General features: G+C 40.4%; 1 protein-coding gene across 2 annotated transcripts in view; it reads left to right on the top strand.

The window, feature by feature from the left end:
• Nucleotides 1-128: 128 nt before the first annotated feature.
• Nucleotides 129-11,999, top strand: part of UGDH (UDP-glucose 6-dehydrogenase) — a 16,577-nt gene continuing 4,706 nt past the window's right edge. The window contains exons 1-10 of one of the 2 annotated variants that reach the window (XM_026085339.1): nt 129-292; nt 2,509-2,610; nt 4,108-4,308; nt 4,413-4,610; nt 4,831-4,978; nt 6,020-6,114; nt 9,374-9,504; nt 10,216-10,349; nt 11,670-11,761; nt 11,843-11,953. In XM_026085339.1, coding sequence (XP_025941124.1) covers nt 131-292; nt 2,509-2,610; nt 4,108-4,308; nt 4,413-4,610; nt 4,831-4,978; nt 6,020-6,114; nt 9,374-9,504; nt 10,216-10,349; nt 11,670-11,761; nt 11,843-11,953 — 1,374 coding nt within the window. In that variant the 5' untranslated portion in view covers nt 129-130. Of the gene's footprint in view, nt 293-2,508; nt 2,611-4,107; nt 4,309-4,412; nt 4,611-4,830; nt 4,979-6,019; nt 6,115-9,373; nt 9,505-10,215; nt 10,350-11,669; nt 11,762-11,842; nt 11,954-11,999 lie in introns of those variants that run through there. The other variant, XM_026085340.1, reaches the window with a different exon arrangement.

The raw sequence follows: 11,999 nt of genomic DNA on the forward strand, positions 1-11,999 counted from the left end.
GCCGCCGCCGCTGCGCCCCGCTCCGCAGCGGCCTGCGGGCCAGGCGGCGGCGCCCGGCGCTACCGAGCGGCGGGTTTGTGCGCCGGCCTTGTCCCTCAGCGCGGTTCCCTTCCCTCCTGGCAGAGCGATCATGTTCGAGATCAGGAGGATCTGCTGCATCGGGGCTGGCTACGTCGGGGGCCCGACCTGTAGCGTTATTGCGCAGATGTGCCCCTCAATCAAAGTTACCGTCGTGGACGTCAACGAGGCTCGGATCAATGCCTGGAATTCGGACACTCTTCCAATTTATGAGGTAAATCTGTCCTTATTTATTTATTTTGGTGTTATCTCTTTCTTCTAGCTGGCATTGCATTTGCTTTCCTCCCGCCAAGAGGAGCTTCCACATGGCCCGCTTCTGACTCCGGTACGCRGCACAGTATCGTCATTAAAAGGAATGTTCTGGAGCAGCCCCACACTGCTGGTGCTCATTAAACCAGGCTTTGAAATGACCCTCTAATGATGTCAGATGCTGGAGGCTGTTTCAAAATTGCATACTAAGTTACATTTTTCYTTGCTACGCCCTATCTAGTGGATTACGCTGACTTTCTTTTCGGACCCCAGTACCTATAACTGAACAAGAGGACTATGTTATGATTAAATTATCTGCTATGTTATAGCACAGCATTAATGTTTAGTATTGGGTGGTAAACTGTATTCCCATTCTGAATACTGCCAGAATCCCACCTGTGCTGCACACCTTAACTATGTAGTAAGGTGGGGACAGTCATGCTTGAATCATGTTCTGATTCCCTTACACTGAAAACCTCCAAGCAGAAAGGCTAGGCCAGATTAAAATGATTTTTAAAAGTATGCTGTCACTTTTTTGTCATAGAAGCACTTTAATCTGAAGATAAGTCAGTATTTTCTATACTTCTCTTAGCACTTGATCCTTTTTTAGCTTTTCACCCTTAAAGAATAGCTGCTTTTTTTTTTTTTTCTTTTTGCCCTCATTCTTTTGAGATAAAGCTGTCAAGAAAAGACTCTGCTCTAGGTTCAAGTTCTCTTCTTCAATGGGAATGAAAGTTTGTTTTCACTTGGATTCCTCAAAACAAGGCAGGTTGCTTGATACTAACAGTTACATTTTTGCTGGAATAAGTCCTTTGAACCCTGTTTGTGCTGTAACACCCTTAGTTTTCTAAAGTTCCCTAAAATCCAAACCTATAATGCATGACTCCTTTAAGACAAGTAGATCTCCTTTGTCCTACATTTTCAAAGGAGAAGGTTTATAATGCTCAGATTAGCAGGTGAGAAATGAATAAAGTTCATGAGAGCAAGTACTTTGTTATGTATTAACACTTAGACTGCTTGAGTGAGTTAACATGTCAAGACTAGCTCTACTGTAAGAAAAACAAAAAAAAAAATCTGTTTCCTGGTATAGTGTCCTTTGCTTACAAAGAATGTACAAAAACTGCCAAGAATGAGTTCAGACAGCTGCAAATTTGAGCCACTGCATGCTGAAGGTTTTTGTATTTTTTGCTTGTTTTTTCTCTTGTCAGTGTCAGGAGGGACAAGGACATTCTTTTGCTTGCTAGTGAGCTACCTTTCTGTCTGCCTCCTAATAAAACCATTGTTGGTGTGTTTGGTATGGCCTGTAGCACACGTTAATCTACCTCCATTGGTCTTTATATCAAATGTCTAACTGAAATGAAAATAAAGTGAGACAGCAGAAATGTCTCATCTAAAGAAAGGAAAGCTKCTGCTGCTGCTTTCCTCCAGTGAACCTTTGCCTTTTTGGCACTTACTCAGGTATCTAATGTCATGATAGGTGTTTTGTAGGTTGGAGCTTTGATTACTAGGTTACAGGGCACAACTTTTATTTTCAACCAAAAAAAAAAAAAAAGCTTTTTTGTCTCGAATACCCATGTGTTTGAAACATGGGTGGTTGCCAAAAGGAGTGTGTTTTTCCCCTCCTATGTCTTTGTGCTTCCTGCCTTATACTGGATGCAAATCAGATCAGCTTGTTAATTTGGTGGAAAAATTTTTTGGCGGGTTAGTTTGTATTGAATCAGTTTGCTAGATATGATGTTGGGGAGATGGCAGGAATGTATAGAGAAAGGAGCTGGGATCACCTCTTCTTGTTGCAGCTTGGGACATATAAAGTAAGACTTTGTTCTTAGGAATCTACTGAACATCACTCTACAGGTAGTTCTTTAATTGTTGCTCATGGTAACAGAATTAAATATGTATGTAAGCATGTCAATAAGTGGGGCCTCAAATCTGAGGTGCAAATAGCAACTCAGCATGGCTGAGAAAGTCTAGAGACTGTTCGGAGTGTCTTTTGAATAAGAAGGACTTTCATTTCCCTTCCCCCCCCCAAATTTATGGAAGTTTTACTTTGTATCTGAAAGGCTTAAAAATACGTCATACTAAGCACAAAAGTCTGTATCTGAAATGGTATTGTCTATTTGGGTATCCAATTTACTCTTCTAACTATGTTAACCTTGAGTACTTTTCTTTCTGCTCTTTCAGCCAGGGTTAAAAGAAGTGGTAGAATCCTGTCGAGGAAGAAATCTCTTCTTTTCTACCGGTATTGATGATGCTATTAGAGAAGCTGATCTTGTATTTATTTCTGTAAGTTTGGGGGGAGGGGGAGAAGGTTGTTTTTTGTGGTGTTTTTTTTCCCTTTTGAGGAGAGGGGTGGCGTTTTCCTAACAAATCCATGTGTTGATATCCTTATGTTAGGAATAGGCCTTTGCTTTGTCATGTTTGTTCATTTAGTGATGTAATGTAATTATGTGTCAGATTTCTCCTTGCACACTGTGGGGAAAGTATTAAGTGAGCTTTCTATTTTATTTTAGTTCTGCAATTATTTGTCTCTTTAAGCCAGTAGAGTATTTAGTAAACCATTGGGCTCCAAGTCAAAATGACAACGTGGATGTTTAGGGGAGGGTGTATGGAGAGCAGGATATAGTGCAGATCTGTCATTGTAGTGTCCTGCTAAAGCTCATAGGACGCGCATAGATTTATCTGTATTGAGTGATTAGGTGGTACCATTCCTAGACTGGGGTACAGAATCATGCACTATTTATTGGGTTACAAAGATGACTTATTTTTTAGAAGTTTTAAAAAACCCCATGTATTAATGGAAGACAGATGGCAGGATCTTCCTTTGATATCCTTCAGGAGCCTTTAATATTTCTAAGCTGTTGGCACCAGGAAGGGAGAGGGTCCAGTCAGTTATGAACAGTGTGGCCTTTTGTAATATAAAAGGCTGTTTCTAATACAGAGTCCAAAATAACTGATTAATATTCAACTTGATAGGCCACAGCCCAGTTATTTTTCTGTTTCTTAAGTGCTCTTTTCTTGAGACCCACTCTTTTGTGAGAGCACCTCAGTATAGAGCTCTCCAATCATATTTTTCTCCATTTGTTAAGTCTAAAATGAGTGCTGCTTGGCTGGATGACTGCTGCTAATGCAGCCTATATGTTGCAACCTGGATTCCTGCCCTTGGCAGCTTTTTAAAATTATTTCTTAAGACGTACTGTGTTTTACGTGTTGTTGCTGTTTTTCCTTTAAGCTTGTAATGAAAAGGACCCTCTGTATTAATCTAAATGATGTGTTTTCCCTCATGTTGCCTTTTTTCTATGTTCTTCAGTATAGCAACATCCAGCAGCTCTACACTTGGCTTTCACTGCCAAGTGGGTTTAAAGCATAATTGCCTTACTAGTTGCAAGATTCTTCTGAAGTGAACTTTTTACCCTTCTAACACGGGAGAGGAAACAAGAGGTGGTTGTCTGTGGCCATGAAGAAATTATTGCTGTCTCCAGAATAAACACCAAATTTTACAGAAGCCTGTGGAGCTGCTATGAATTACTCCTGTTTAAATCCTATTTGATGAACAGAGTCTAGTGAGCTTTCTTCAGAAGACACAATGGGCAATTGACAAATCTAATAGCTGTTTGTCTGATATGGTAACTAGGGTAATTGTGGTGTAGAACCAAGCTGGCCTCTGGGAACCAAAATGTCTGTCATTCCTAACAATTTCACCTATTCAGTAGTTCCTGTGTGGTAAGAGTCCTCCGCATTCCTCCCCCCCCCCCCCCAATCTTTCTTTGTGTTTGTAACTAGGTTAACACCCCAACAAAGACTTACGGGATGGGAAAGGGCCGGGCAGCTGATCTGAAATACATCGAAGCATGTGCTAGAAGGATTGTACAAAACTCAAATGGCTATAAAATTGTCACTGAGAAGAGCACAGTTCCAGTACGTGCTGCAGAGAGCATTCGTCGAATATTTGATGCTAATACTAAGCCGAACTTGGATTTGCAGGTAAACATAATCTGAGTTGTGGGTTTAAATGATGGTCTTTTACTCTTTGCTTTTATCTGTTGTTTTTTCAATCTTTATTTCAAACTTTATTTTTGTGCYTGCAGGTGCTGTCCAATCCAGAGTTCCTTGCAGAAGGGACAGCGATCAAGGACCTGAAGAACCCAGACAGAGTGCTTATTGGTGGAGATGATTCTCCAGAGGGACAGAAAGCGGTCCGTGCTCTGTGTGCTGTCTATGAGCACTGGGTACCCAAAGAAAAAATCCTCACAACCAATACCTGGTCATCAGAACTTTCTAAACTGGTTAGTATGACTAAGTATTACATCATTTTGCTTAGAACTCGTTAACTGGTGTTTATGTATTAAACTATGTATATGGTTACCATTTTCTATTGTTCCCATCAACACAGAGATATAGATATTAAAGTAATACTACTTCTTCTGGTGCTAACTCTGTAGTTGTGTATGAATGTATTGGCTTCCAGAAGAGCTAAGTTCTCTGTACTGTGTTTTTTATTTACAGGCAGCTAATGCTTTTCTTGCCCAACGAATCAGCAGCATCAACTCAATCAGTGCTCTGTGTGAAGCTACAGGAGCAGATGTTGAAGAAGTGGCAAGAGCTATTGGAACAGACCAAAGAATTGGAAATAAGTTTCTAAAAGCCAGTGTTGGTAAATGAAGTCTTTCCCCTTCTGGGCTTTTGCCTGGTAGCACAGTAGGTCTACTAGTTGTGCTTCAAAAGAAGTGCTGTGATAACTTAATCTTCTGAAGCGTGAGAGGATGAAAATATTACTGAAGAATACTAGTATAAAACCATTTTTGTTATAATCGCAAAGATGAGCTTGCACTTGACCCTGACAATCTGAAGCACGAGAGTTCAGACTGCATGCTTTAATTCAATTCAGATTTTGATACTGGAGAATAAGATGTGATAGTGTTGATCAGTACAAAAATCTTTCAATTTCATGGAACAAGACTAAAGCCTATCTTTATGGCCACATTCCTGATGCTAGAAAGAGAAAGCTTTTGTTTGTTTTGTTTTCTAATCACCTTACTAAATGTAGTCTTTTGCAAGCTTCTAAAACAGTGAACGGCAGATAATAACCCAATGGGCATTTTGAAAACATATTTACTATAATCCTTCCTGCAATGTGTTGCCTCTGGGACTCTGCTGAGCAGACTTCTAGGGAATGAGGATCCTTTTATTAATAATCTCAATTGTCCCTTAATCAACTGTTGTGTTCTTTGGTTCTTGATTATGATTAGATGTCCATTTTGAAAAACAAGCAAAACGTTCACCTACTTATTTAAGCTGATATTTATTCATCTGAACCTCTGGGTGGGAGAAGAGCAAACCCAGGAGCTTGTCCACCCTTTTCTACAAAATAAAAACCCAGGGCCTGTCTTAACCAAATATCAAGTGAAGATGTGATTAAAATTTCCATTGACTTCAGTGGGATTTGGGGAAGGATTTTCGGGGCTTTGGTAGCCAACAAAATAAGTAGGTCCAGGAGTCAGACTTCAGAAGCTTCCAAAGGCCTTCATTTGCCAAAAAGCATTACAGTTTTTCCAAGAACTTGTTGCTGTTCTATAGGAATGACTGCCAAACTAGTTGATTCTGAAGATTTGGTTAGTAGAATAATATCTTACTGGTGCAAGCCATAGGTTAAAATATATATATATATATATATATATTTTTTTTTTTCTTTCAGGGTTTGGAGGTAGCTGTTTTCAGAAGGATGTTCTGAATTTAGTGTATCTTTGTGAGGCATTGAACTTACCTGAAGTAGCCCGCTATTGGCAACAGGTATGAATTCATCACTACTATTTTGTGACAAGTAGGTGTTTCTTCAGTGTGCAGCTTTCAAGCATTGTGTGTGTATTCTCTCTGTGCCTTAGTGTTAATGACTGAATACCTTAAAATGTTGACAGTGTTTACATTTTAGGGGCAACAGCGCAGCAATAGTATTTGATACTTATGGGTGCTTAGGCTTTGTATTTGGGGGGAAATTAACTGAAGAAGGAGGATCAAAACAGTTGGATTGGGAAGTTGCCTAGAAGTAGTGGTAGAAAATCTGAAGTACAGAGACGGGCCTGGACTCCTGCCTTCCTCTTCAGCTTTGATGTCTCTGTCCACTTCAAATTCAGAGCTTATGAGCTTCTCCTGAGTGTTTGCTCTTATAGCTCCTCTTCTAAAAACTCAGCAGAACTTGCTATTCTTGAATCGGTGTGGTTGCTGGTGTTCCCTAGCTAATGTTAGGAATGATTAGGAAGGTATGGATGCTTTTGGGCCTGGCACAAACACAGTGATGCTGGGTTGATCAATCTGTACTGGCAGGTGCTACCCTACTAGCTAGTGAAAGTACCTTGCCCCCTCTTCCCCAGTCTTCCCGACTGAGAGTTGAGAACAACTGCTTTGGTTTATTGTCCTGACTGAGACCGTGGTGATCAGGTACAAGGCTGCCTGGCAGGTACCCTCAGACAGCACTGATCACATAATTTGCCTACCTTATTATTAGTCTTCCCATTTCTAGACCCTCCTTTTGGCTTCCCTTTCCCTTCTTTTCTCTGATCTAGTCTCCTGCCAAATGAACAGTCCACCCATAATTAATTACTTTTCCACCACTGGTCCCAATTTAGCCACATGCATGCTCAAATTTGGTATTTTTTTATAACATCACCTAGGTAATCTTGGTCTTGCATGGTACTATTCATATGGTTACCTAGGCCCTGTTGGCTTTGGAAGATTCTGGTCCCCAAAAGGTCCCTAGTATTCCCCTCCAATTACCTGAAGTTTGGGTTGTTCTTGCATATCTCTCCTTTAAGCACTTGTGAAATCGGCCATCCCTCCCTTTTGTCACCTTCTTACATTATCTGTGATGTCCAGCAATTTTTCATGTCATGTCCAATAGCTTTCTACATGCTGTTCAATTAGCGTATCCTCAGGCCAGGGCCTAGTCAGCAGCCTCGTATGTGTTTGCAGCTCTAGCAGTTAAATCAATTGCTTTGGACAAGGAAGGCATGGGTTTTGTGCTGTCTGCAATCTGAAGAGGCTCATATTGTCATCTTCCTTCAAGAATGCCCTTCATCAGGATATGCTGGTCTATGGTAGACACACTTGCAATCCTATCCAGTGGAGCTGGGACCTCTGTGCACATGCATCCAGGAGGGATTTGGTTGAACACATAGGACTTGATGCATTGACAGGGAAGGAAAGAGGAGGAGCTCAAGGTTCTGATATCTTCTCTAAGAACTGCTGTTTTCACTTGGTAAAAAATACAGGCAGACAATAGGCAATTCCTAGAGCAAGGAGCAGCAGGAGCTGCAAGAACTAACAGCACTAGCTGGGTAATATTAATATGATGAATAGTAGAAAACTGTATTCTGTTGACAGGGACAAATTGGTTTGGCTCTCTGCTGTTTAAGATCACAAGGATGCTCCTCAAAATGCAATCCAGTTGGTATCTTGGCAACCCAAAGGCCTAGAAATACTTATGATTTGTCTGTGGGTGTGGGGTTTTTGTTTTCTAACAAAAGCCTGAAGAGTTGCATTGTTGAAGTAAACAGACTAGCTTAAAGCATCTTAAATGCTTTAATGCTCTCTAATTCTGCTTCAAGAACTACAGTTTATTAGCTGTGGACAGATCAGATGGTAAAAAGAGTTGCTACTGAATTAGTATAGAGTGTCATATTCATGTAATGCAGCCCCCTGCCTGCACCTTCTGCTTCCTCAGTAACGCACTGTCCTCTTGCAGAGGTCTCTACCTGCTGCAGTCCACACTGGTCAGGTCACACGTGCACCTGGATAAGTAACCATGTAAAACCCCTCTCCTTCGTGGCCTGAGCACTGCACTGTCAGCAGCCCCATCCCAGTGCATGCACATGGGAGACTGCAGACAAGTCTGAGGACAGGGTGCTGAATCTGGAAGATATGCCAGTCAGAGTGGCTCCAGAAACCTAACTTCTATTGTGTCTGGTCTTTAGATATGACAGGGCCAGGGCATGCCTACACAAAGAAATGAGCTACATAAAGAAATGCATCACTCTTACTCTGTCACCTATTACCATTATGTTCCCCTACTCTGCTGGAGTGCRTAAATCTCACTGCTTTTATCTGTCCTCCTCAAAGAAACCTGGTTCACAAGTGCCTTTTTTCTGTATCGTTTGTACCTTGTGTTCTACAAATCACTGCTAAGTCCTGCTTTGGGCTGAAATCTTCAAAATCAAGAGGGAAGCATAGTTCTCTCCAGTCCATGGTAAACTTTGACTAGTTGGGAGAACCTACCTTCCCTCATCTAGCAGTGGTCTGGGGTCCTCTCTGACCAATGTTAAGGGTTGGGGATCAAAGTATGAAACAGACTGGGAGGAAAGCTTCAGAACAATCAGCCTGATTGAACCTACTTATGTTAACAACAAAAGATTTAAGTGCCTCAGTATTGCTTATAACCACACTAGTTTTGTGCATTGAAATCTGTAACAATGTGTATGACAACACTTGACAGTTGTCCATCCATGGCATGTAGAGAAGTGTTGGTCTGGTGATGGGATGTCCTTGTGACATTAAGTACCTTAAAGTTACCATTTTATAGAGACCTATGTAACACTAGAACTGCTTTCTGTTTCTGCCTGGAATAGAACTTGTTTTGTGTGGTTGGTGTGAATGTGTATAGTTGTATTTTTTTTGAGGGGGGGGGGGGGTTGGTTTTTTTTTTTTTTTTTTTTTTTTTTTTACCCAAACAAAAAAAAACTCTCTAGCCTTTGATCTAGATAAAGTGAGAGAGCATGCGTGTGAACAGACATCTGCAGTCACTGATTGAAATAAGATCCAACTCAAAAACCTATAAATTAACTGAACTTATGTTTGGATTACTTATGTGGTGCTGAGTAAAGATACTTGTTTCTTCCCCAGTCTCTTTAATATTAAACTTATGTCTGGCTAGCTTGGCTTGAGCTTCTTTTTGTTAAAATCATGTTTCTGGTAAGGGTGTTTCCTCAGTGATTGCTAATATGATCAACTTAGTTGAAAATAGCTCTCTTCCAAACAGTCATGTCTTATATGATTTCAGGTAATAGATATGAATGATTATCAGAGAAGAAGATTTGCTTCTCGTATTATTGACAGCTTGTTCAATACTGTCACTGATAAGAAGATTGCTATTTTAGGGTTTGCATTTAAAAAGGATACTGGAGACACAAGGTAAGAGAGCAAATTCAATTCATTAATGTGGCTGCCCTACATTTATCACCAGCTATGCAGTTAAACACACCAATTCAATTCTATTAATGAAAACAGATCAGCTAAAGGGTCCTAAACCTCTTGTGATTGAATTGGTTTGTAACAGGGGTTAGTTTTTCTTAAATGGGGGACGCAATTTATTCTTGGTCTCTAAAACTGAATGATACATAAATGATAATCTGTTGCATTTGGTCCTTACTACTTGCATAAGCTAAGATAGGTTTTGAACAGAGCCCTTCCTTTCTCTACAGTAAAGCATGCAAACATTTTTGGCTTTGGCAATTGGGAGTCAGTAGCAGAGCTTCAGCTTTGTTTCCCAAAGGTGGCTATTCTGTTGCTTTCCTATAAAGGTTAAATTCTATCGAGTTCTCTTAAACTGGAGTTTGCAGGGTGACACCTTATTAATTATGCTCAGTCAGAATACTGGGGCTTAGTATCTATCTTATGTGTGATTTGGTGAAAGAGATGTAAATTTGTTTTCTACATTACCCTTCTTGGCCTCCCTCAAGACTTATTTTGCTGTTATGGATTACCACTCAAATGTGTAATGCTAGAGCTTTTATACTGGCTCTACTTTAAACACATCTCATAGGGTCCTTTCATGACACTTGAAGACTTTCGTTGTTTAGAACAAACCATCTGATTCTTCAACTGGTTGATTCACTTCCCTAGAGAGTCTTCCAGTATCTACATTAGCAAGTATTTAATGGATGAAGGAGCAAAACTTCATATCTATGATCCTAAAGTACCTAAGGAACAAATCATCTTGGATCTTTCACATCCAGGTGTCTCAGAAGATAACCAAGGTAGGAATACTCATCAAAAGTTCCTTTCCTGGAAGAGGGAGGAAGAAAAAAACAAAAAAAAAAAACAGGCCTTCCACATTTTGAGAATAGGTTAAATACTAGAAATTCACTTTCACCATGGCAGTGATGTGCTGCTGGTTGCATTTTATTAATGCAGAGATTTGTCATAGTTCAGAGGATTACTGTAAACCTCCCCCTCTCTGCTTAGCATTTTATGGATAAATGCTAACTCTGTACCAGTGTGGGTTTTGGTTTTTTTTGTTGTTGTTAACAAATATTTATTTTATTTAAATGCATGCAAAGAACTTTCTCTCTGTGTAATTAAAAGAAAGAACAAAGAGCTTCCAGCAGTAGGAGGGACTAGTGTTACTCTGTCCACTTTTTCCTGTCTGGAGCCTTGTTTTGCCATAGTTCTGTCTTGCCTATCTAAAGTAAAAGTCGCAAAATAATTCTAATATTCACTGTAGAACACTTAGTTTTCTCTCCTGCCCTCCTGGTATCATCTCCCATTTCATCTCTGCCCTTGAATTCAAGAAGACTTAAAATAGTCATCTATGAGTAAGGGATTTGTGGGGAGTGTTTTGGATCTTTGTTCTTTTTTTCCTATTGGGCAGGGGAGGAATGGAGATGATGTATGGATGGGGAGAAGGATAGATAACTTTTCTAGAGATGGCGAGAGAATGAGGGAGAACAGGCTGCCATAAGGAAGAAGAGATGATACTCAAACCAGCCAGATAGACCTGGTATGGCAGATGTACTTAGAGTGAAGGACATGGATTATCTGACATGCAAGGGGAGTGAAGAACAGTAGTAGCCATTAGAAGCTGGAGTGCTTAAAGGGGGCCCTTGAATTCGAGGGGGATGGAAGAATGATCTCCAGGCAGATGCTGAGTCAGTCAAAGGATGAAGGCAGCCCTTGACGTATGCACTGAGCCACGTGTATTTTTAGTGTGAAACAAGTGTTAAATAGCAAGTGTAGTGTGCTGCTATCATACAGGCAGTGACCTTTATGAGAGCTGGCATTTGAAGATTTGATAGTAACTTCCAATTCTGGAGATGCTCTTAACTGTTTAAATCAGATTGGAATGCTTAATTTCAAGCACTTAAGAGCCCTGACTCTGTTCAGATGCCAGGTATCAGCTGCTATCATTTTTTCTTTTTTTTAAGTGACAAATGTCTTGACTGAAAACAACTCTAGATGAATGACCTGGAACTCTCCTTGTTTGAGCGGAGCAAGGAAGGAGACTGTCTTGCCAGGAGTGTGCCAGGTAGACACCAAAGACCTGTGCAGAATGAAACCTCCTTTCCTTTCTATTGCAGTGTCTCGGCTGGTCACTATAAGTAAAGATCCATATGAAGCCTGTGATGGAGCTCATGCCCTTGTAATCTGCACTGAATGGGATATGTTTAAGGTAAAAATTGTTTTCTTCAGTTCAATTTAAAGATACAAAGAGAAAGTGTTAATTATTCTCTGCTCTATTTGCCCTCCACAGGAGCTGGATTATGAACGTATTCACAAGAAGATGCTGAAGCCTGCATTCATCTTTGATGGCAGGAGAGTTCTTGATGATCTTCATAATGAGCTACAAGTCATTGGTTTCCAGGTAACCAGCTGGATTTTTTTCTTGGCTCTTTTTTTTTTTTTCTTTT

This window comes from Apteryx rowi, unplaced genomic scaffold (genome assembly GCF_003343035.1).
Source record: "Apteryx rowi isolate R43461 unplaced genomic scaffold, aptRow1 scaffold_664, whole genome shotgun sequence".
Taxonomy (NCBI): domain Eukaryota; kingdom Metazoa; phylum Chordata; class Aves; order Apterygiformes; family Apterygidae; genus Apteryx; species Apteryx rowi.